We start from the raw sequence: 26521 nt of genomic DNA, 5'->3' as shown, positions 1-26521 counted from the left end.
AAAGGGAGAGAGAACTTGGATGGACTGGTGGGAGTGGGAAAGGGACACAGGGTGTGGGTTACCTGAAACGTTATTCATGTTGGCCTTAAGGTTTTTTTTCAATTTTGTATTGGTTATAGAGTTGACAGTTTTGGTGAGAATTTGGAGTCAGTGGCTGTGCAGTTTAATGTCAAACTGAACATGCTTCACTGAAATGCTAAGATGATCAAATCAGACTTTACTTCAACCACATGTGGAACTTGCATGTTATTTGAAGAATGAGGAAGTTATTACATATTTTTATCATCAAAATATGGAAGAAATCTGCTCACAGCAGCTTTCATTAAGTAAAAGGGCAGTATTTATTAGATTAAAAGAACCAGTAGCATGGGAAAGCAATGACTTCGACAAACTTATACAAGTTACTAGGCTTGGATGGCATTAAAAGCAACAGCTTCCCTTCTGGGTGTGTAATGCCAGTAGTTCAGCTCCTTGCAAATCAATCATAGCTATCTAGCTATCAAATATGTATCTCTGCATATAAATAGTTTTTGGACAAGATCACATCACAGACACTATATTCTGCGTTCTGTTATTGCTTTTCCCTTGTGCTACCTCGATTTACTTATGTGATGAAATGATCTGTATGGATGGCATGCAAACAATGTTTTTCACTGTACCTCAGTACATATGACAATAACAAACCAATTTACCAATTTTAATTTAGATAGCTTCCATGCCTCACTGAAGTATTTATTCTCTCTAAGAAGTGAGAACCAATGAAAATCATTCATTAGGCATGACATAATGTCATGATGCACATTACTGTCTACAAAGTTATGCAGGACACTGCCCCACAACTGCCCCAAGATGGATTGATTTTGGTTTTGATGAGGGATCCATTCCCGAAACAAAAGGTTAATTGTTTTCTTCTCACAGAATGCTGGAGACACTTAGCAAGTCTATTTTGCTTCAGATTTAGAATAGAGAGGTGAAGAGGAAAGATGTGCAATAGGAATTTTAAACAAGATAAGGCATAAATAAAATGCAGCAGCTTCCAATAGCTGAGAGATTGATTACCTGAGAAAGGACACAGATTTAAGGTGACTGGCAAATGAACCACGTGGGAAATAATGTTTTTATACAGCAAGTGGCTAGAATGTGGAAGCAAATAATCTAATTCTTTGAGACACAAGAGACTACAGATGCTGGAATCTGGAGCAACAAACAGTCTGCTGCAGGAACTCAGCAGGTCAAGCAGCATCTGTGGTGGTTTGAAATCCTGCATTAGGACTGGTGCAGGGTTTCAACCCAAAATGTCGACAATTCGCTCCCCCCCACAGATGCTGCTTGACCCGTTCAGTTCCTTCAGCAGATTGTTCGTGGCTCTGTATATAATTCTTTGAAGGTTACCAGTTAAGTAATTGAAAGAAACATTTACAGATATGGGGAAAAAGAGACGATGTAGGGCTGACAAGATTGCTGTTGGAAAGAGCATTATGAACTTGATGTGCTAGTTTTATGGATTATGATTTGATGACTTCCAGCACTGGCAATACTTTCCCTTATTAAAAATACTAGGAGCAGATCTATTACTATTATTTATTTGTTTGGATACAGGATACATTCTTGGACGCAACTACCGCTTGAAGCAAGTTTTTATTAGCATTTGGAGCAATGTTTTACATTTGTGTTTATTTTGTTAATCCAAGTACTTGAATATTCTCAAATAAGAAGAAAAAATGCTGTAAATACTCAACGGGGCCAAACTGTGTCAGGGGAGAGGGTAACAGAGTTTCATTAGAACCGCTGCTTTTGGGGTACTTGAATATTTTGGTGAGCCGGATTGTGTTGATTCAGAGCTGAAACAAGTCTCAGACTTCCACACACATATTGTGAAATGTAGATGCCAATTGGATTCCAGGTGGGTCTGACTTGGGAGAGGATGCAGGATCTCACTGATTTCAGTAGGGATTGTAGGAATATGGATTTGGAGGCAAAAAAGAAAATAGATTATTTTTTCCAAAATATTTTGTTTTTGGTAAAAATTATTTGTGTGTTCTTGTTAAGTGTAAATAAGCCAGAAAGGAACTCAAGAAGGGAATTAGGAAAGCCAGGAGAGGCCATGAAAAGTCCTTGGCGAGTAGGATTAAAGAGAATCTCAAGGCATTTTATACATACATCAAGAGCAAGAGAATAACTAGGGAGAGGGTAGGACCACTCTAGGATAAAGGAGGGAACATGTGGTGAGAAGCAGAGGATGTGGGTGAGGTCCTTAATGAGTACTTTGCATCAGTACTTACCAAGGAGAAGGATGTGCAGGACAGGAAGGTCAGTGTGGAGCGTGCTAATATGTTAGGGCATTTTGAGATAAAGGAGGAAGTAGTGTTGGGTCTCTTAAGGAGCATTAACGTGGATAAGTCCCCAGGGCTTGATGGGATATACCCCAGGTTATTGAGGGAGGCAAGAGATGAGATTGCTGGGGCTTTGACCAATATCTTCGTGTCCTCTCCAGCCACAGGCGGGGTCCTGGAGGACTGACAAATAGCTAATGTTGTTGCATTATTCAAGAAGGGAAACAGGGATAATGCTGGTAACTATAGACCGGTGAGTCTCACATCAGTGGGAGGGAAGTTACTGGAGAAGATTCTTAGGGATAGGATTTATGAGCATTTGGAAAACCACAGCCTAATTAGAGATGGCAGCATAGCTTTGTGCAGGGCAAGACGTGCCTTACTAACGATTGAGTTTTTTGAGGAGGTGACAAGGGTGATTGATGAAGGCAGAGCTGTGGATGTTGTCTACATGGATTTTAGTAAGGCGTTTGATAAAGTCCCCCATGGGAGGCTCACCCAGGAGATTAAGATGCATGGGATCCATGGTGAATTGCCCATTTGGATTCAGAACTGGCTTGCCTGTAGAAGACATAGGATAGTGGTCGATGGGACTTATTCTAGCTGGAGGTCTGTGACAAGTTCCTCAGGGATCCGCACTGGAATCTCTGCTGTTTGTGATGTATATAAATGAGCTGGATGAAAATGTACGTGGTGGGTAGTAAGTTTGCAGACGATACGAAGATTGGTGGTGTTGTGGATAGGGTAGAAGAATGGCAAAGGATACAGCAGGATATAGATCAGCTGCAGATATGGGCAGAGAAATGGCAGATGGAGTTCAACCCGGCCATATGTGAGGTGCTGCCCTCTGGGAGATCAAATGTAAAGAGACAGTACACTGTTAATGGCAAGTGGTGATGAGCAGAAGGATCTTGGAGTCCAAGTTCATAGCTCCCTGAAAGTGATTACCAGGTTGATAGGGCTGCAAAGAAGGCATATGGCATGCTTGCCTTCATTAGTCGAGGAATTGAGTTCAAGAGTCAGGAAGTTATGCTGCAGCTTTATAAAACTTTAGTTAGGCCGCATCTGGAGTATTGCATTTAGTTCTGATTGCCCCATTATAGGAAGGATGCAGAGGCTTTGGAGAGGGTGCAGAAGATGTTTACCAAGATGCTGCCTGGATTAGAGGGCATGTGCTATGAGGAGAGGTTGGACAAACTTGAGTTGTTCTTTCTGGAGTGGCGGAGGCTGAGGGGAGATCTGATAGAGTTTCATGAGATTATGAGAGGCACAGATGGACAGCCAGTACCAGTATCTTTTCCCCAGGGCTGAAATGTCTAATACCAGAGGGCATGCATTTAAGGTGATAGGAGGTAAGTTCAAAGGAGATGTGCGGGGCAAGTTTTCGTTTACACAGTGTGGGTGCTGGAATGCACTGCCGGGGATGGTGGTGGAGGCAATTACGATAGGGGTGTTCATGAAGCTCTTAGATAGGCACATGAATGTGAGGGAAATGGTAGGATATGGACATAGTGTAGGTAGAAGGGATTAGTTTAGTTGGCCATTTTATTACTAATGTAATTGGTTTGGCACAACATTGTGGGCTGAAGGGCTTGTTCTTGTGCTGTACTGTTCTATTTAATTCTGTTTTAAAAATTAATGTTTTTTTCCCCAATTTTTTAATTCCAATGTAGTAGTTTTTAAACATTTCTGAATGTGAGAGGGGTGGGTGAAGGTCGGGCCTCTGACTACCAGTGGGCCACACTGCTGGATATCAGCCCAGGTTAGTGCAGATGTGTGCAATGATTTCCAGATGTTGGGATCAGTCCATGCTGACGCCTGCACTCTTCAGTAGTGTGTCAGCCGAGTTTTCTGCACTCAGGACACTGGAGTGAGACTTGAACCTTAATCTTTTGGCTTAATAGTCACAGAAACAAAAGATGAGCGGTCATGGACCTGAAACGCTGATCTGTTTCTATCTCCACAGATACTGCCTAACTTGCTGAGTCTTGTCAACATTTTCTGTTTGAATTTACAACAAAAGCAATGTTTGATCACATTCCCGTGAAGTGTCCTGACATGGAACGCAACATTCAGGCTTCTATGCAAATACAAATGTTTCCCAATTTCTCATTTGGATCCTCCAATCGGCACACGGCGTTCGGACGGCGGTAGTTCCTCCGGTGAACCACCAGAGGCGGCCAAACGTCGTGGTTCAGGAGAGGGGCGGCTTGTAATGAAAGGTTGGCGCAGACAGCACTACCTGCCGCTGGAGGTTGTCCTGCGAGCGGAACAGTCAGCCGCGGAGAGCGGCAGTTGCGTTTCGCCGTGGTGAAATGGACAAGGCGTCGACGACAGGTGAGCAGTATTCATTTCCTAACATCTTTGCGGTTGGCTGTTTTTTTAAAAAAAACAAAAGTATTTATATTTTGTACGTACTTTGGGGAAGTGTGAAACTATCGGAATGCAAGACTGCAGAGCAATTGTTGCCGGAAGCCAAAGTAGCTGAACTACTAGGCTCTGATAATAGGAGGCATCCGTTGATTACGTTAAGTTAACCCCCAAAACGGGGCACACTGGGGCACGCAACGTTCGCAAATTGGTTTAAGTGCGGCTTGTTCTGAGGGGATATTCGGTCCCTCCTGCTCCCTTTGCTTCATCCGCACATGCATAATCCATGCCTGTCTGCGTACAGCGTTGTCTCACTCCCCTCCTGAAGCCACTTTTGTGTTTAATCTCGTCTTTCTCCTAATTCTTTCCCCCTTTTAAACCACCCCGCCTGTTTTTATTTAACTCAAAGCTGCGATCTGTATTGCATCATTGGATTAATGCACAACTGGTTTAAGAAAGAGACCTGTTGCTTGACATTCCTTTGATATCTCTCTACCTTTATCTCCTGTATTAGTTGTCATTTGGGATAACGCTGCTTGCTGCAGGCGTTAACGTGAATGGATAACCCGTGTTGCAAACTGTGTGCAGTGTTACCAAACAGTTTGATTCGGGCAGCTGCGTGGAGGGGTGGTGCAGCCTTGAGTTGTCACTGCTGATTTCCCCAGGTGTTGGTCAGTTCCACACCACACGCCACCAATAATTCCTGCAAGTTTGAGGAAAGTGAAGCGGTGATAACCGCATGTGTCGTGCAAATATCACGAACCTGTGCAAGCTGCGACAGGCTGGTTGACCTCCCTGGTATGAGACGGTATTGCGATTGTCAATGACAGAAGCGCTCGATGTCTACGGTGCTCTGTTCATATTGTGCACACCATTACCCCGGCTTCTATTTTCACTGCTGTAGTGTATACCACGGGCGGGATGTCGTTTCGTTCAAAATTCACACGAAATTCCTTGTTTACGTCGGAAGCCGCGCTCTGTACTTTGCATTCTTTCCCTGTCCCCCGACCCCCTTCTGGTCCGCCCCTCAACCAGTCGGTCGTTCTTCAGGTTTAAGGCAGCCTGGGCGGTAATGGGTCAGTGGGGGAAGAGTTGCATTAATGTTGCACCCGTTTCTGTTACAAAGTCAGTGAAGTGATGGCTTGATTTTGGTGCCCTTGACCTGGGAGGAGCTGGTAAAAGGTGTGGTAGAGCGAGTTAAATTGCCGTCGTTGGGGGTGGCACGTCTTTGCATCTTGAACATCACCGGTTGAACGAGAACACACCTTGAGCTGGAAATTCATTGAGAAGCAGCGAACTCCACTGAGGAGACTGATCTTTTCTCCTGGTCCTGAGCAGTGGGGTGGGGTCGGTCCTGAAGAAGGGTCTCGGCCCGAAATCTAGACTGTTTATTTCCCTCCAATAGACGCTGCCTGACCTGCTGAGTTCCTCCAGCACTTTGTGTGTGTTGCTCCAGATTGCAGCGTCTGCTGAATTTTTTGTGTCTCTGGAAGGCGCAGGATTGGAAGGAGAAATTGGGGGTCAGAGTAAAGTGAAAGACTGAAGAACTGTTGAAAATTTCAAACTTTGAATCAGAAAGGAAGGCCAAAGTGCTGGCTGAAGTGAAGGGTGCAATGGAACAGAGTTAGCCAATCGGTGCTGGTGTGCTTCATGGCTATAGGTAGATCTCAAAACACTGTGAGCAGTGATTCAAGGAATGCAGCAAATCGTGGAGATACGTAATCGGGGGTGGAATTTAAATTGGAATCAGTGTGGACCATTGGCTGCGCATGGTTGCTCTTTGTACTGTCAGTTTTGCATTTGAGGATTTAGTGAAAATTGGACACCGCACTTTTCCAGCTTTTATATTATACAGTACTTGTCATTACCGTATATTTGCATCAACATAGAAGGAAGCCATTTGTCCAATCACTTCCATGAGGGTAGTTCTTCAGTTGTATCGCAATATATCTAGAGTCCGTGCTTGTGTCACTTTTAGTCCCTTCAAGTAAACGTACACAATGGCATGAGAGAATATTGGTAGACACGAGACTGCAGATGCTGAAATCTGGAACAATACACAAAATGCTGGAGGAACTCGGTGGGTTCGGCAGCATCTATGGAGGGAAATGAACAGTCGACGTTTTGGGTCGAGACCCTTCATCAGGACTGGTGTATTGAACACTAATCATACATTGGTGACATTTCTGATGTTGAGGGTGGGCAGTATCTGCTAATGGGTTGAATTAGTTAAGTACATGTTTGCTTTGTGCTTTGAAAATCCAGGCTCTTTAGTCGTGATATATTTGAACAATACTTATTTGGTTTAATGGTGAGGGGGCTAGAATATGCAACCCTTTGAACCTAATTTACATGCAAAACAGTGATTGTTAACTATGCTTTCATAATGAGACCAATCTCATTCATTCCCTGGTAGGTAAACTTGTATTCTTCTTGCTACTACTTGGCAGTGTAAACAAGCAATGTTGTTAATTTGTGTATCACAAACTATTGATTGCATTTTGCACCAAGTGAAATACAATGCAAGTCTTCCATTTTTTTGTTTTATCACTTTTGAATAATAATCTTGCATGTTTTGATTTGCTGCTATATTTTGCATCAAACATTAGATGCTTGTGACAACCTGAATCTTCTGTGGAATAGCATGCCATTATTTCCCAATGGATTTAGCTATACTTTTGAAAACACACACCAAGAGGCTCAAGAACAACTTCTGTCCCACTGTTATAGGACTCTTGAATGGACCACTTGTACAATAAAGATGAACTCTTGATCTCTCATTCTATCTTGTCTTGGCCATGCACCTTATTTGTCTACCTGCACTGCACTTTCTCTATAACTGTAACACTATATTCTACATTCTGTTATTGCTCTCCCCTTTGTACTACCTCAATCTACTTAAATTTGGCATGATCTGAATTGTTGGCATACAAAAGATTTTCACTGTATCTCGGTATGTGTGACAATTGCCAATATCCTATTGTGTTCCTGTTGCTTGGCTGGATGTTCACACTGTCATCAAAATGGCAGAAGTCTTTAAAACTGTTAATTTCTCTATATCCACAATTAAATGATCTCAGATTAAATTGCATGGACTGATGTTGCATTTTGCCTTAATGCTGTGGGTGGTATATTTCTACTACAATAAAAACAATTTTTTCTTTTGATCTATAGGGATTTGCAGTTGTTTGTCTCCAGTGCATTCTGTTTCCTCTGGTACCACAGAACTGGAACAATGTTTGGGCACCTGCCACTGATGCTGATTAGAGTGTTGGCACTGGATAGTCTGGAGGCTAGCTGTACATCTGCTATCATTGGCAGCTTGTTAAAGTATGTTGACAGTGGTTAGTCTTGGAGCCAACACTGCACTTCCCTTCTTGGGTACAGCAGCCTAACATTGGCAGTATGGCTGAGGTGGGACTTTTCCCACAGCAGTTAATTTTCTACTTTCCTTAGACTATCTGTTTTGCCTAGAGATTTTTGCATCAATTAGCAATTAATTTGGAACTAGAAACCTGTGCTTCCAGTTCTTTGTTCCTTACTTGTGTGCACTGTTCTTTGACTGTCAAATTTATATTGTTATAGTTTATTTTTCATAGAAACCTGTGTGCTGTGCAAAAGACCAACAATTAAAATGCAGGAGCCATTTGTTCCATAATCCCTGTTTGTACCCTGCATTCTTTACTTGGATTTAATTAGTTCATTGTAAATGGAATTCTATAATCTGCTTCCTAAACAGATAAGTCAATATTATTGGTCTCTTGTGAGTTAACGGGATTGCTGACTAAATCAACATTTAACTTTCATCCCAAATTACTCTTGAAGGTGGCAATGATCTGCTGCCTGGAAGTGTTGCGATTCTTCTATGGAGGTGCTCCTGCAGTACTGTTGGGAGTTCTTGGATTTTAGATGTGGCAATGAAAGAACAGCGATTATATTTCCCAGTCAGGATATTGTATGACTTCAACCATATGATATAGGAGTGGAATTAAACCACTCGGCCCATTTGAGTCTGCTCTGCCATTCAATCGTGGCTGATTTTTCTTCAACCCCATTTTCCTGCCTTCTCCCGTAACCCTTAGCCCCCTTACTAATCAAGAACCTATCAATTTGTGCCTTAAGTACACTTGGAGAGGAAATTGCCAGGTATGTTCTTCCTATGCACCTGCTGCCCTCGTCCTTCTGGGTGATGGATATTATGGGTTTCGTAGGTGCCATTGAATTTTCCTTGGCAAGTCACTGCAGGGCATTTTGAATGCAGTAATGACTGTAACCACAAATACAGGCTGAGGGTGATGGATGGAGCGTTGGTCAAACAGATTGCTTTGTCTTGGATAGTTTTGTGTTGCGGTGGTGTTGGAGCTGCACTGATGCAGGCGACTGCAGAGGTTTCGATCACACTCCTGCATTGAGGATGATGGAAAGGCTTTGGGGAAATTAGGCATCGAGTTCCCCTCTGCACATGAGGCAACCTGTAACCTACTCTAGTAGCCATAATGTTATGGCTGTTCCAAGTAATTTTTTAGTCAATGATAACCCCCTCTTGCCCCAGCTCTCTCTGATGGTAACACCAGTGATTGCCAAGAGTTGGTTAGAATCTTGGTGATTGGAAGTGATCATTCCCCAGCACCTGGGTGGTGTGAGTGTTACTTGGCCTGAAAATTGCCCTGATCTTGCCGAAAGCAGGCATGGACTGCTTTGTTCTTTGAGGAATTATAACTGAAACTGAACACCTATGGAAAGATTAACAAATGTCACCATCTACTTTACTGCTTGGTTTGATTCTAGTCTGTTGGAAATTTTCCCTTTTTAATTTCTGTTGACTTGGTTTTACTCAGGCGTCCTAGATGCTGCCCTTAACTAAATGCTATCTTTGCGTTGAGCACCTCACTTCTGCCATGCCTCCAGAAACAAACTCCTTATAATCTCTAAAACAGTTCACTTTATTTACTGGAATGGTCAGCTCACTTCTCTGCTGAATTAAAGTTTTTTTTTCAGCACATTAGAATTTGGTTTTTATTCGCATATCTTGTTGAAATAGTACCTGTTCTGTTGACCCAAGAGCAAAGTATGGCAAACATTAGAGATTTGAAGTAAAACCACTAAAGGTTAGAAATACTTATGTTAACATTTCAGGTCCATTTTGGATGAAAAAATCACCGACCCAAAACGTTAATTCTGTTTTTCCTGTAGGCACTGCTTGATCTGCTGAGTATTTCCAGCATTTGCTGTTTTTTTTAATATATCCCTGTTCTGTTGAAACCCTTTGAATGGCACTCATTGTATTGACTGGACAAAATAAATCCTTGCAGCACATCTACCGAGGTATTTTAGTGGTTCTATGTATAGACATTGTCAATAAATAAGTGACATTGATTTTCAGAACTCGGTGCATGTTGCTTTTCAACCCGTTGCAAATTCCAAAGGTAAAATATCCTTAAATGGTGGGATTATTAGACGGTTAAGCCACAGAATTTAATCAACGTGGCAAATTCCACTGAAATTTTAAGTGTGTATGTGTATACACATCTTGATCCTTTCACTGAGTTCTGTAAAGAACGATTCTTGCAGAACAACAACATCCTACAACTAATGAACGGCCGAATGAAATTGACCGACTAAGGTTTCTAATTGTGAAAAAAAAAGTGAGCAGCAGTTATCATATTCCTAATTGGAATGGAAATCATACTGCAGGCAATTCTGTCTGGAATGTATGCAACTTCTTAGTGGTGTGACTATCTGGAGGATTTTACTTGGCTCACTGATAATTTTAACTTAGCATTGCTTACCAGGCCAGTCATTATAATCATTCTACTGAAGGAGGGTAGTTATAATTAGAAACCTCTGCTCACTTTGTGGCTCTTGCTGACCCACAGCTTATTAATATTTGGTTTTGGAGTTGATGCCAATTTGTTCTAAATGAATAGCAAACCTAATGGACTCAAGTTTCTCTCTGATGCATCGTGTACGATGAAATGTGTGATCAGAATGCTGATTCTCCATCTGACAAACTGTGATTGGCTTTGAAGAAGAGAGAAAAGCTGTTTTTTTTTTTGGGTGGAAATGGGAAATACGCAAATGTTCATCAATCATCTTTCTCTCCCAAAGAAAGAAATCTGTCAAAGTAGCGATAGTGTGTATTGAATGTAGAATCACCTCACTAGTTTGACTGGCACTGATGTTGGGGAGTGGATTAAAGTCCAGAATGGATAAGGAAGTGTTTTATTTGGAATGGAAAAAATAGTCTTGAATTCAACTACAATGTTATCCAAAGAAATATGGAATGCTTGAATAAATTTAGTTAATTTTGTTACTAACCCTCATGTGTGGAAGATCTGATGAGTTGAGAAGTTCTTGTTGATTGGTTGCATTTGATTTTAAACCACATCCCACTGAATAGTCACTGAAGTTGTACGATCTACTGTTGTAGTTACTTAACCGAATACATTGTTAATTGTTTTCTAAAAAGTACATCTTTTCAAAAACAAAATGTGTGCCACAGTCCATCACTTGCCATTCCCCTCCTTCGCAAATGTTGTAATCCCGTAACGTGATAGAGAAACTAATCTGAGAGTATAGCTTGTGCATGTTGATTGATTAAAGCATGAAGATTGAGGATTGTACCCTGGAATCGTCCCCTAGGCTACTACAAGTAGAGGGGTTGGTAAGGAAGATTAGGTGACCATCAGTAAATGGGGTGAGAATCAATGGAACTGTTTGCGGGAGAAAATGTAATGGTGTCTGTGGTGTAGTTAACAAGCTAAAAAGGCAAGAATAGTGAATAATCAGTCAGGTCTACAAGGAATTGAAAGCTGGTTGTTGGTTTTGGTGGAACAGTATTTTTGGATGGTAAATTTAGATGAGTGATTGTGGGGAATCAATACTCAAAGGGGAAGATTTTATTTATGCAGTCACTATAGGTTATCCAGAATGTTTTTCAAGTGTCAGGGTTCTAGATGTGAAGGTGTGAACACAAGGTATTGTAAAAGGAGTGCCAACCACCAAAGGCTGTACTTTCTGTTGCAAAGCATTAAGTAGGTAGGACTTCTAGACATTTTACAGAGATTTCAAGGGGCTACATTCTATACTATGGTGCAGAGCCTCTTTGATTTTTAGTTCTTAGCCCCGGAAAACATGGTTATTCTGGGAGTGCCCACCACCTGTCGTCCTCAGAACAGTGAGACCAAAATTCCTGGGCAAACGGGAATTACAACATGATGATGCTGGAGGAACTCAGCAGGCCAGGCAGCCTCTGTAGAGAAAAGCAGGCAGTCAACGTTCTGGGTCCTGAAGAAGGGTCCTGACCCAGAACGTTGACTGCCTGCTTTTCTCTACAGAGGCTGCCTGGCCTGTTGAGTTCCTCCAGCATCATCGTGTTTCATGTAGATTCCAGCATCTGCAGTCCTTTATTTCTCAGGAATTCCAACATCCAGTACACCGATTTTCTTTCCTTTTCTAACCTGAAACTAAGGATGACGGTTGTAATATAATTGTGTTTCTGTCACTGTGCCACCAACAGGCTAGGTTTACAGTTCTTCTGTGCAGTAATACTTGCAGTCAATTGCAAGCCTTGAGGAATATTGGACCAGTGACTAATCTTGTGCTTTCTTTGGTTTGGCATGCTTGCATTCTTTTCCACAAGAGCTGGATTATTGCTAGTGTTCTGGCCCACGTAGTAAGAGGAATGTTGAGTGTTGTCAATGCAGACAAGAAATGATGTGTAGGAAGGAGCATCTTGAATTCTTAGAACATGGCAACAACATTTAGGATTGGGGAAGTTGTACTAATAGGTTGACGTTCACTTGTATCGGACATGCACTTGAATTGAAGGGAAAGGGTAAATAATACACTGGGGAGAGACTTAAGTAGAGGATTTTCACCTCTCATCACCATTCTCCTCCTTGGCTCAGTCAAAAATGCATGCAGAGGTTAAGAACTGGCTGGGAATAGTTTACAGAAAAGCATGTAACATAATAAACAAATGAAGCAGTGCAAAGAAATAATGTAGTAACTTGCAGAGATCTGGTTAGATCCTGACTGTGGATGGGAGTTGTATATTCCCACCATGGGATCAATAGAAAGAAGAAGCAGGAACATAAAAGATGCAGTATTCGAGGAAGAATGATTGGACAGTGGAATTGGTGTTTAGGGAATAGCAAAGGGTGCAAGGCGTTGGTTGGAGTTGTCTACAGACAACTTGACTGTCGTGCCATGGGGAATAGAAACAAATATGAAAATTAAGGAACTGTGTTGGATTTAATTGAACGGTGGAATTTAGTTATATAACCTGCTCATTTTTCTGTACTTGCACGTTCTAGACTTGTCTCTGTCAAGTGAATATGAATATAGGGGGGAAAATGAGGATGAGAGTTGACTGGTGCTTAAAACACGGGGCCATAATGAAGCTGATGTTTTGTAAAGATCTTCAGAAATCCAGAAAATCGAGGGAGGGAGTTAACTGGACAGGTCATTGGGAAAATACGAGAATCTATTATTAGGGAAAACGAGTAAAATTGTAGTACAGGAATCTGAAATGAAAAGAAAAATGCTGAAAAAACCTGGCCATTTCAACAGTATCTGTGGAAAGGGAGACCCTTCTGTTTTTCTTTCCACAGATGCTGCTTGAATGGCTGAGTTCTTCCAGCATTTATTTCTGCTATTATTAAGGAAGTGGCGATTGGGCACTTTGGGGAGGGGGAGTGGAGAGATGTCAATGTGGACTCCATCCAATCATCTTAAGAAAGGGAAGTTGTATTTGACGAGTCGTTTACAGTTTTTTTGAGGTCAACTTTAAGAAGAGATGAGAACAAACCAGTGGGTATGGTGTATTTGACTTTCTGAAGGCCCTTAAAACTATGCCACACAAGTGATTATTGAACAAAAATTGCATCACATAGAGCACAGAAATGTGCTCTATGTGGATTGAAGACTGGTTAACAAACAGAAGACAAGGGTAGGAATAAACAAGCCAATTTTGGAATGTTGTGATGACTGAGATGCTGCAAGGATCAGCGCTGAGGCCCCATTGTTAACGCTTCAAGTTGATCCTTAGTTGGACGTAACTCAGCTCATGGCTTGCAGGTCAGGCTCTACTTCCCTGTTTATTGGAGAGAAAGGAAATTAAGTAGACACAAGAGACTGTAGGTGCTGGAATCTGGAGCAAAAAGTAAACTGTTGGAAGAATTTAGTGGGTCAAACAACATCTATGGTAGGCAATGGATGGAACTAGAATAGGTAGCACCCTAGTCCTCCTTGGTTTACCTTTCCTGTGCCCTCCACCTCCCCCACCTGGTTCCATCTGCCCATCATCCCTCTTATCTGGTGCGACCTATCACCTCCCATCATCTGTATCTACCCTCCCCCACCTGGCTTCATCTGCCCTTCATTTCCTCCTCCCACCCCCTCTTCTGGTTCCACCTATCAGCTACCAGCCTTTGTCTCATCCCTGCCTCTCACTTCTATTTACTGACTACCTTCCCCCTATGTTCTCAATCCTGATGCAGGGTCTCTGCCTGATACATCAACCATCCCCTTTGCCTCCATAGTTGATGCTTGACTCACTGAATTCTCCGAGCAGTTTAATTTTTGCTAAGGAAGGCAAGTGTTTGAAATTTCCCTTGCATAAAATGAGTCGCATGCTGAGCATGTCACCTAATGAGACCAATGAGGATTTACTTCAGTATTACATTAAAGGCCCAGTTCAATAATGGTTTATTTCTCAACTACGCAGTTCTGGAAATACTAAGACCTGTGAAAGGAGCACTGACACGATCATTTTGTAACCATTCAATTGTATGCTGTTCGAGGATTTTGCTTATGACATTAAACAAACATTGCTGCCTCCTTTTAATTAATTTGTTTATCTGTGCTAGCTTTTTTGAATGCAATCCGAGAGGTGTGTGGAGCAGCCCTTCCTATTTATACAAACCTTGAGGAATAAAAGAAAGCCATTAATGTTCAGTTGTCATGGAGTGACGACAGCAGGGATATCACTGTACAGGTTGGCATTCAACATCATTAAACCAATAGCTTTGATTGCTTTAGTTGATTTAAAACTGGATTATACTCTGGGGTGAAATAATTCTGCCTTATTTTATTTTCTTCTTCCTATTATTAAACTTTAATTTGAGTCATTGATTTCTTCCCACTACAATGAATCATTTTTTTGTTTTAACAAAGTTATACCTTAAAACGTAAACTTTCTCAGTGTCTTGCACCAATACAATCAGATTTGCTTTATTTACTTTTCAAAAGAAACAGTTGGTTTGGATGCATCTCTACCAACCTTCCTCTGCTATTCTCTTCTCCAGACAGAACAGTGCAAGTTTACTTCAACTAACTGACTCGAGTTGCTGAGGGATTTCAACCTTCACAAGACCTTAATTTTTCCTAAAAGTGTTTTGCACAGATTTGGAAAAAAAATCTTCCAGCACAGGCTCTGTACTTTACAAAGATTTTGCATTATTCTTTGCTCTATTCCTTCATCAATAGAATCAAAAAATACCTGTTGTTTTTAATAGCCACCTTTAATCCCTTGGTGTGGCAGGAGATATTTTGAACCTGAAGCCCTTGGTCTCTGTTACTGTACTTCCTTCAAAATTACACTGTGTGTGTCTCTCGTCATTCCACCCAACAAAATGTATCACGTTTGGGTGATGAGTTTGGGGCAACGTATTTCACTGTTCCTTTTGACCTTCTATTACAGCATCAGCTTTGGAGAAATAATTTAATTTCAGTAATAGATCCTGCAATTGTTTTCATCAGCTGTGACTCGCCATTCCATTCCATTCCCGAGAAGTCTAGCACTCCATGTATAAATGCAATAAGATTTTTAATTTTATTCTTTTAAACTGTGGATGTGGGTGTTGTGACTTTTGTCTTGAGGAGGTGGTGATAGGCCACCTACTTGAACTGCTGCTGTCTGTGGTTATAGTACTTATGGGATTATTGGGCTTTTGATCCAATAATAAGGAAAGAACAGATGGATTATGGACAGGGGAAGATGTACCACTGCTGATTTTCATTGATGCCATCAGTGAAAATGAAAGCCATTTGCATAATGGGTAGCCATTCCATAATGTCAGGCAGAGGGTTTGTAAATGGCTTGTCTCACCAACAGGAATAGGGTACCATTATTTACCAGATGCAGTTTTTTATCCTCTGTTTTCTTCCATGAAGTTTTCTTCTCTTGGACCTAATGTGAGTAAATAGGATTAGTGTAGATACATGCTCAGGGTGAGCATGGTGGGCTAAAGGACCTGTTTCTGACAAAGATGGTCTATAATTTGTTGTGGCAGGGCATCTTGCAGCTTCTAAACTTGGTTGATTTGCCTTTGCATGTGTAAACCTGAAACTTCTCGTGTGGGAAGTTGTTGAAATGTGAGTTGATTAATTTCACTGAAGGGAAATGGGATACCTGGAATCTGAAATAAAAATGGAAGGTGATGCAAATACTCAACGGATCAGCGGCATCTATGGAGAGTCACGGCATTAACATTTTGGGTTGATGACCTTTCATCAGAACTGGGAAAGTTGTTGAGAAGGTGGCAGGGAGAGGGGTTGTGGCATAGAGAGAGGGCTGGTAATTGGTGCCTACGGGGAGCTTGGGTGCATAGAGCTCATAGCCTTGGGTGGGGGAGGTGCCTGGAGGTCCAGGTCTTTGCAGAAGAATGGAGGTGAGGTGGTGAGTGTGGGGGGGGAGGGAATATAGAAGTGGGGGTAATGGTGCCTAGTGATCAGACCTTTGCAGAGGTAGGGAGAAGGGGGTCCAGTGGTTATTGAGGAGTGGGTCCTGGGTGGATGTGCCCATTGATCAGGCCTGATTGGGATTGCCTGAAGATTGTGGCTTTGGATTGGGAATTGGGATCTGGGTGGGTGGTGTGAGATCTGAGCCAGGTGATGTTTGGCAGGGGGTTGGTACTGTGGTAGGAAGTGGGGTGAGAAATGAGAGAAGATGTATTTTAATAATTAAAGGAAACTTATTTGGATTAGCAATTCAGTGCTGGGTTGGAATGTGTCGCAGAATGCCACTTTAAAACCCTTGAAGTCTCTGCAGAGGCACTAGGACAACAGGTGCACTTGTTAGAACAATGTAACCTAATTTCCTGGGCAATGGGGAGTTGCATCATTCTGTGCCCTAATTTCCTTCATTACCTTTTCAACCTGAATCTGGGCATGTGTTCCAAGGATAAGATCTGCTTTAATACTAGTCATGTACTCTCCACAGCAAGGTTTATGCTTGCAAGCACATGAGTTTTGGGTGGGGGAGGGGTGGAGGGTTATATATTAGCATGCATTAGCTGACTAATAGAAAATACAGTTATGATGAATGAGTCATTTTCGGATTGGCACGGGTTAGTGCCGGAGCCTCAATTATTTATATTAATGACTTTGATGAAGGAACTGAGTTTACTGTAGCCAAATGGGGAGACAAAAGTCTGCAGATGCTGGAACCTGGAACAAGACACAAAAAGCTGGAGGAACTCAGTGGGTCAGGCAACTCCGTCTGCTGTGGCCGTCTGGATCTCCCAGTTGCCAGCCATTTCAATTCTCCTTCCCGTTCCCACACCGATGTGTCTGTCCTTGGCCTTCTCCACTGCCAAGATGAGGCTAAACGCAAACTAGCGGAACAGCACCTAATATTCTGCCTGGGTAGTCTACAAGCCAGTGGCAGGAACATTTGAATTCTCCAACTTCCAGTAAACTACTGCTCCTGTTTAGTTTTTGGATTTCCAGCATCTGCACTCTTTTACTTTTGGGCAAATGGGATTTCATTCCTTAAATGCATTAGGAAACTCTCTGATCCTTTTCAGCATTGTTCAAAAGAATGCTTTTCCTTTGGTGCTTTTGTTTTATGTTGTATGTAGCACTTCAGAAAAATATATTTTTTAAGATATTCAATGAGCAAGCAAGATGCAAAGACAGAACATTAGAAGGTTGAAGATAAGTAAATGCTGGAACTATTCATCAGGTTAGGCAGCCAGCATCTACGAGAAAAGGGAAAGGAAATAGTTATATTTTTGGAGCTAATTAAAGGTCATTGACCTGCAATGTTAATTGTTTCTCTCTCCACTGGTGCTGCCAGATCTGTTGAGTAGTTCCATTTTTTTTACCTCCCAGACTTCCAACAGCTGCTTTTGGCCCAAGGTTGTAGTGTCTGGGGTAGATCACAAAATAAATAATTTTTAATTTTGAGGTTTGGTACTTGGATCAAAATCTTCATTACTTTGAAAGATTAAAAGGCAATTATGTTTGAAGTTGCCATATTCCTTCTGTTTCTTTTTTTAAAAAAAAATCAAATCATATTCAATTGCAAATGAAATTTTTAAGCAATAAATGTGCAGTCAACTGACAAGAAGTATTGAAGGTTACGGTGATTGGGCAACACTGCATTATTAATTGTTGGGAGGAAAAACCTAATTATTTCAGTGGCATAAAAATTGAATGGTTCATAAACAGCATGGTAGACAGGCTGACTTCTCTGGGAGCATTCAAGTCCGCAGGGCAGGTGTAGTCTTTCAAAATCCATTACAAGCACTTGAGTTAAGGATCAATACAGGGGGAAAAAAAAGCTATTTGGTTCTTTTGCCATTGGCGACTTGCTGAAGCATTTGAAGTTTAAGTTGTTGCTATACCATGTGGTTAACTGCAGCATTTTAGCTTTTTGATAATTGGCACAATTTACTTTTTAGAGTCTGTAGTTCATTAATCCAGTAGATATTTTAATATGTTATTTTCTGTAAATTTCTTTAATAACTTTAGTTCATTTCTATCAATTTGCTCACTATTGAGGAAAGGTGTGGCTTATGATCCCTGGATTATGTGAAGTTGGATGCAATTGATAGCAAGAGTAAATACAACAAATGCAACTTGATAGTCAAGTGTGGTGAAGACATTTTTAACTTAAACACATATTGTATTTGAAAGCAGAATTGTGTGTAGTACTAATTTTTGTTTTAAAGTATATACTTGGAAGCAAATGATTTGCCCTTAGATTTAGCTTTGAACCTAGAGGCTGCATAATGCACGCAAACCAATGAAGTAGCTTGAAGCTTTGCAGAACTGGAATGTGAAAGTTATGTACTACAATGCATGCAAAGATTGCAATAATGACATATTTTCATAGACAATGTCTTGGATAGAGAATGATGCTGGACCAATCAGTGGTAATCCATCGTTTGACTTTCTTTTGTGACTTAACTGTCCTGGCCACCTCATTAAAGCCATTTTCACGTTAATCTTCCATTAATGCACTTTAACTACCACAGTGTAAACTTTTGGTGGATGTGATTGAGTTTGGGAGCAGAATGTTGTTGCTGATCTGGATACCAGGAACCTTTGTCTCTGCCATTTGAATTTAGCACAATGGAAGACTGCTCAGATCAACTGTACAATGGGATGAAACATTTGTTCTATGTTGGGATGAATGGATCTTTAAAACCATCTTTTAAAGTTCATTTGGTGACATTGGAGGGGAACATATGGAACTTTTACCCTGTTGCATTGCATTGTAATTTAGGAATAGATGCTGCTGGAATTGGGCAGGGAATAATGCAGGGGTTATTCCCTTCACCGTTTGAAGTTACCTGCTTTGAGCACAAAGTTCACCCATGATGCTATGAGAATATAAACAATAGCAGTTTAAGGTTAAATCCTATTTACTGTTCTGAATTAACCAATATATTCTTCCAATATTTCTATTTCAAACATAAAGTAATAACCTTGATTTGTCTTACTTTGTACATTTATCCTTGTGAATGAATTAACAAGTAAACTGCAGTGTGACCTCCATCCACATTGCAATATCAGTAAGCTGTTGTGTTAGGGTATTTCAAGAAGGTGCACATGTGTCTTTGAAAACCAACCTTCAATTTGAGAATGATTGGAATGATAGTGAGTAGAATGAATGGACTTGTGGCTAACTTGGCTTTGCTGCCAACGTCAGCAGTGTTGAAATTAGAATTCTTTCATATCTCTTTAAAAGATGCTGCTACATGGGTATATGAGATCTTCTGTATCCATACATTACAAAGACTGCACTTGTACATATAAAGACTTCATTGATTGTGAAATGCTTTAAGATGTCCTTGGTTTGTGAAAACCATTGTATAAATGAAGGAGTTTCATCTCTCCCTTGAAAGGCAAGTTTTGGTATGTGTTAGGTAGGAAGATTCTCCTTGCATAATTGTGCTTCCTGCTATTGTACCATGCTTGAAGCAGGATTAACAGTCTCCACAGAGGGATATGGTCTTGATGGTTCTGCAGTCTGACTTGAAAGTTAATGTGTTTATTTTTCTACATTATAGCTGCTGCAGTGTGGACAATGAATCATCTGTCTCCCAAACAGATGGGCAAGGTCAAGAGGAATCCATGGTATAGATTTATCGAAATTGTTAATGACAGAATTCTGTTGAAAAATGACTAAGCATCAAAAACTTCAAATAATTTAAAGTCGCCACAAACTTCTATTGGCACTGGTGTGAGACCTCAATCTATCACAATCCACAGGAGTTTCATCACTTCTTGAGAAGTGAGTTTACTTACAGAGATGAGCTGGAGGTGGAAATGTGGTATAACCGATTTGTTTTACAAAAGAGCCTGCAATAATATAGTACCTTTCACATTCTCAGCAGATCAGTTGATGAATTTCTAATATGTAGTAGTTGGTAAATATTGGATGGCTTCAAACCCTTCTATCTGATTTTGAGCTCCTCTTGCAGTGGGATGGAATGGATCTTGGGCTGAAAATAGTGTAACCTGAAGTCTTTGCATCTGCTCCAGAGACAAGTTTGGAATTCATGTTTCTGCACTGCCTGATAGGTTAAAAGACCAGAATCTTCGTTGATGAACAAGACAATTGATGTGGAAGATGAACAACAGCCTGGGGCTGATCATCCTGTTCCCTTGTTCTAATTTCAATGTACTCCAATTAATCGGTTTTCATGGTTAAAAATGCCAAAGGAGATTGGGGATGAAAGATGGTGTCTTTTGAATTGTAATACCCCACTTTGTAGCCCAGTATTGCAATACTTGTCCAGAAATTGATCTCCAGTGTCATTCTATGGGACCAGTGGCTTGTTTTCCTTTGCTGTTCTATTTAGTTTCATCATCTTCACTGCAACCAAATTTCAGAAGTGGGATAGAACATTAACACTACTTTATCAGCAGATTTAGTACCACTGATGAAGGAATTTCTAGAGAGGTTCCATGTCCCTTTACTCAACAAGTTGTGGAGAGAGGTTATTTAAGTATTATTTCATCACCGCCTACAATTTCTTGTAAGATTTTGTTTTGGAAAAATTCCACTGTTGGAGCACAATTGGAAAACACTCGTGGGCAAAAGAATTATTCCAAATCTGTCAATAAAAATTGGCTAAGTTTGATGATTATCAAGCAGGTGGCAATGAGTAAGTCAGGCAAATGTTTAATCAAATTACTGGGTAATGAAATTTTCCAGGCAGTTTTATTGCCTTTGCCATTTTTTCATTAAATGGCAGCATTCACGAGTTTCTACATGTCGTGAGTTGGGGGTTTATGTTGGTTGAGTCCTGAAGGACGTAGTGGCCAGATTAGGCACGAGATGGTTAGTGAGTGAACCAAAATGAAGGATAAACCCAATGGACCACATCCTCACCAAGCTACCAGTGACAGATGCACCTTTATGCAATAGCATTGGGAGATGTATCAGTGCGCAATGCTTGGAGGCTGTCACATCTTAATGAGGATACCTTCCATTGTGCTTAACTGGATAGACTGGGAGCAGATCTGTGAGCTCAGATCTGGCATCCATGAGCCACTATGCACCATCACTGGCAGCAGAAATGTACACTACTATAATCTCTAACCCAGCAGCCTGGCTGTGTCTTGCTCTAGGATTACTGTAAAGTTGGGGCAGAATTGGAGGGGGGTGGGTGGTGGTTCCAACTATGAGGAGTGTGGAAGGGTGTGACATGATCAGCACTAGGTGTATCTCAAAATGAGATGCTAGCCTGGTGAAGCTGCAATACAGTACTGAGGGTATTAACTAGTATTCAATAAACTGATCTCTCAACAAATTGATCGGATCAAAACTCCGCAGTTTTGGTCTTGAATGGGGGCCGACAATTAAGCAGCTAATGGGAGAAGGAGACTCCGAGGACAACTGCCCCTCAATGATGGGGCCCAGCATGCGAGTGCTAAAGACGAGGCTGAAACATTCGTAATAATGTTGAACCAGAAGTGCCAAGTGGATGAACCATTTTGGCTTCCTTCTAATTAGTAAGTCTGCAGATGATGTGAAGATTGGTGGTGTTAATGGATAGTGAGAAAGTTTGTCTAAAGTTACAGCAGGATATAGATCAGATGGAAAGTTGGGTGGAGGGTTGGGAGATGGAATTTAATCCCATCAGGTGTGAGGTGATGCATTTTGGGAAGTCAAATAGGGGTAGGGCATATACAGTAAATGGCAGGGTACTAAAGAATGTTGATGAACAGAGGGATTTGGGTTCAAATCCATAGTTCCCTGAAAGTCACAACATAAGTTGGGAGATAAGATAGTACAGAAGGTGCATTGCATTCTTGCCTTCATAGGTTGGGGCATTGAATATAAGAGTTGAGATATTTTGTTGCACCTTTACCTTTACCACCTAAAACGCTGGTTAGAGCGCCCTTGGGGTATTGTGTGCAGTTCTTGTCACCACACTGTGGGAAGGATGTGACTCTGCTGGAGAGAGTGCAGAGGAGATTCACCAGGATGTTGCCTGAATTGGAGGACTCTAGTTATGAGGAGTAATTGGATAGGCTGGGCTTGTTTTCCCTAGAGTGACCTAACAGATGCATATAAAATTATAAGAGGTGTAGGTAGAATCTTTTTCCCATGGTAGGACTGTCAAAAACACGAATGTGTAGGTTTCGGGTGAGAGGAAGGAGTATTAAAAGGGATCTGAGAGTAAAGATTTTTTTTGCACTAGTTGGTATCTGGAACTCGGTGCCAGAGGAGGTAGTGGAATCTCATATAATCATTACACTTAAGACACATTTTGATAGGTACGTAAATAGGCAAGATATAGAAGATATGGACTTAGTGTGGGCAAAGGGGACTAATGTTGATGAGCAAAAAGGGCTTTTTTCTGTGCTGTACAACTCTGACTCTTTGAATGACTGGTTAGTTGCTACCCCAGAGCCTTTCCACCATCTGCAAGGCATTGGTCGGGAGTGAGACGGAATACCCTCTGCTTCTCTGGATGGGTTTCAATAATCTGCAAGAAGCTCAACACCATTCATTGCAAAGGAGTTAATTCCCTCCACATCTCGTGCACAGTAGCTTCAGTGTGTACCATCTACAAAATTCTCACGAGAATTTTGGAAATACATTGCTGGTCATTCATTGTCACTGGGTCCAAATCCTGGAACTCCCTATTCAACCACTGTTGGGATACTCCACCAGAAGGACTGCAGTGGTTCAAGAGGGTGGCTCACCATCGCCTACTCCTGGGCAATTGACCATGAACAATAAATGTACACCTTGCCAGTGAGAAATGGGCAACTAAAAAAAAGTATTGTTGCAATTGTTAAACCCTGCTTCTTGCTACATGTATGGGATTTATAAGAGAAGTTTGGTAGACCACTTGTAATACTATCAGCTTTAAATGAGTGGGTGTTTAATTTATTAGCTAATTAGACACATAGTTGATGTTGTTTCCAATTTACAGCAACCTCCAAGAAAACACACTACCACATAACCACTGCACTTAGAAGAATTTTTTTTTTGCCAATGAACAGATATTCCAACATCTATTAAAATAGTACATTTTCCACTCTCATTTAAATATATCTGACACGTCCATATATTTTAAGTCAATATTTCTCCACCTGATTTATATTGGTGGAAGCAGAGTTCTTCTAATCACTTCACTGCCAAAGATGTGCCTGGTGCAGTGGTTGTGTTTTCCTTAACCTGCTCAGAGTTTAACTCCCAAGATCAGCAAATTGTTATTAATGTTCAGTGTTTAACATCTAACTCTGTCCCAACTGTTCATTGCGAGACATTTGACTTACTGAAATTAGGCAAAAATGCTGCAAATATCTGGAGGTCAGACAGCATCTTTGGAGAGTCTTCTAACCTGTTAAGTGTATCCAGTTGTTTCTGTTTTATTTCAAGTTTCCAGCATCTGCAGTATTTTGCTTTTGGATCTGAAACTGTGTTCTGCCTTAATAAGGAAAGCTGTGACATTGCTATTTTGGAAAATAGGTATCAGTGGAGTTGGTTCTTTTGCTTTTTCAACTTTGATGCCACATTTCTTTTGCATTATTGAGAAGTAATGGGCCATTGTGAAGGTCACAGAATGTGGAAGGTTCAGGGAGGTTGTGGTTGGAGTTGGGGAGAGGGGCAGGATGGTATGATGTGTATCAGGATGTAAAGTGGCAGAGAATATGGAATAAACAGCTTTGATTTCAGTCTGAGAAGCAAGGAAGAAGGAATTGTTGAATGCTTTTTTTAAAAAAGGGAAACTTCTTGTGACTGGAGGCAGCTTTAGCAATACTTCATATGTAGTGACTCCGTGTAAATTATACTTCTGTGTGAAAGAACCAACTCGTGAAAAATGTAGGAATCCCTGAAGCAACCACTATCTCCCGGTCCATGGTTGATGAGCTGCATTATAACCTAAACACTAGTTTGTCATTGCATCAACCATGTTCTTCCATCTCAGGGATTTGATCAGTAACTCTAGGTATGCTATTTTCTTTGTGTATTTTGTTGTTATTAGATGTTTTAATATCCACCTCCTTCAAGCATGAACTCTGGCACTCCCAATAATCCGTCTATTCCATTCATTTTGAAAAGCTGCCAGTATGTCCACTCTACAACTACGGTGTGCCGAGGCCAGGTTGTCTGCTCTCTGGAGCTTCAGCATTTTTCACCATTTGTAGGGATTAAACAGAACATGCAATTTGAAGTGCAGACTTTTGTAGTTTATGTGTACTTTGCTTTGTATTCACTGAAGCTTGTAATAAAAACCCTGTTTGCTTTCCCAGCTAATACTCCCAGGTCTATCTTCCACTATTTTCTAATCCCATTATTTTAATGGCAACCCAGGCATTACATTGTTTGGGGTTTCTTGGCTCCTTGTATTTTGTATTGCCTTGGGCATAATAGAAGAGGGTTTGTGAAATGGTTTATTCACTCAGCTTGTCTTAACTAACCATCAAATCCTGATGCCTGTAGTTGTATGATTGCAACTGATGTTTAAATCCCCAAATCATTATTAAAATGATGAACTCTAACACACCCTGAGACTCTCTGCTAGTAACTGAGCCTGGCCAAACCCACCACATTAATCCCAGATGTGGCATATGAGCATTGATGTACCTTTTTAAATGAATGTGGTATGACTTTTGATGCACTGTTTTATCAGCAGTTGCTGTTGGTTGAGAGTTGGCCTTATTTCAAAAAGAATGATTTAGTTGGCATCTCCACCTCTATTTGCTGTAGGAAGAGCAACACCAGAGAGTCTAGACACTACTCCAGGCGATACCTTGTTTGCAACACAAACTTTGAAAAGAGGATTGAGCTTAATGCCTTTTGTGCTGGCAGTTTCATCATTGTGACATGCCTGAAATGGTGATTCTGCTACATAACTAGCCAAGTGTTTGTGTGAAATTAATGTTTGATCCACTGTATAGATTTTCAAAGTAACAAGCTGTGGAATTTTTGAAAGGCAGGGATCTAATACCATATTCAATTATAATCAATTAAAGGCATGACTAGATCACCAGAGAGAAAGATGCAGCCTCTTCAGATGACTTGTCTGCATAAATACTTGATCATCAAATAATTTGCTTTTAGTCTTTTCAAAGAAAGTTTTGTGAAGACATGACAATATTATTTAACCTTGGCTTTGTATTATAAATCTCTGTACATTTGTATTGTTTAATTCCAGGAATTATATTGTATGAATATCCTGCTGTACTGAAAGGTACTGTTTCTCCAACCTTCCATATGTTTTGGCAGAGCTCCTAATTCATGTCTGCACTTGCAGTACTGATCAGTATATTACTGTAGGGGTAATTTTCCATTTGTTTTTCTATGATCATGAAGGCTGTTGTTTTGACAGCAAGAGTCTGGCATGCTGTTAGTGGCAGCAACTTCTGCATTTGGACCACAGCCCACTGCTCCAACACAATATTTTGATTTCCTATAGTTTCTCTCATTGGATAATACAATCCCACTAAGTTCGCTACGTGCAGTCCTCTCAAATACATGCTGTGATGTTCTCCTTTGGACTTCTGTGTCTTCTGATTTATAATGTCCTGCACTGGATGATTTAAAAAAAAAATTACTACTCAACTTGACATGATATGTGAGCCTTTGACCTCCTAATACAGGATTGTATTTATGCTGCTAGATAATTTTGCCTTTGAATCAGAATGTTGTGGTTTCAAGTCCCCCTGCAGCAACCCCGGCACAACACATCTGGAATGACATTTGGTGCATCACTGAGAGAATGATGGTTCCTGGTTGAGGTCATAACTTGAGGACCCATCTGCACTCTTGGGTGGACAAGGGTCCCCTCTTTTCAAAATGGTGTCATGGGAAGTATACCTGATGTGGTGGCTAATTCTCATCATTCTGGAACACCAAGATGATCCAGTGTTGACTTTGTTCTGGTCGCATCTCACATTGCTGATTGAGAGAGCTGAGCGTACCCAATCTGAGTGTGGCACTCTCCACACTTCAACAGCTGCAACACTTCAGAAGTACTTACTTAGCTGTAAAGCATTTCTCAATGTCCTGAAGTTGTGAGTTGGGCTATATAAACTTTGACCTTTTTTGGATGTAA

At 41.0% G+C, this 26521-nt stretch overlaps 1 protein-coding gene across 2 annotated transcripts in view; it reads left to right on the top strand.

The window, feature by feature from the left end:
* Positions 1-4556: 4556 nt before the first annotated feature.
* pitpnm3 (PITPNM family member 3) overlaps positions 4557-26521 on the top strand; it is a 422801-nt gene continuing 400836 nt past the window's right edge. For both annotated transcript variants that reach the window (XM_052035330.1, XM_052035325.1), the window contains exon 1: positions 4557-4670. In XM_052035330.1, the coding sequence (XP_051891290.1) occupies positions 4649-4670 (22 nt within the window). In that variant the 5' untranslated portion in view covers positions 4557-4648. The remainder of the gene's footprint in view (positions 4671-26521) is intronic.

The sequence above is a fragment of the Pristis pectinata genome, chromosome 21 (genome assembly GCF_009764475.1).
Source record: "Pristis pectinata isolate sPriPec2 chromosome 21, sPriPec2.1.pri, whole genome shotgun sequence".
Taxonomy (NCBI): domain Eukaryota; kingdom Metazoa; phylum Chordata; class Chondrichthyes; order Rhinopristiformes; family Pristidae; genus Pristis; species Pristis pectinata.
The sequence above is the reverse complement of the archived record's forward strand: the minus strand, read 5'-3'. Positions and strand labels throughout refer to the sequence as shown.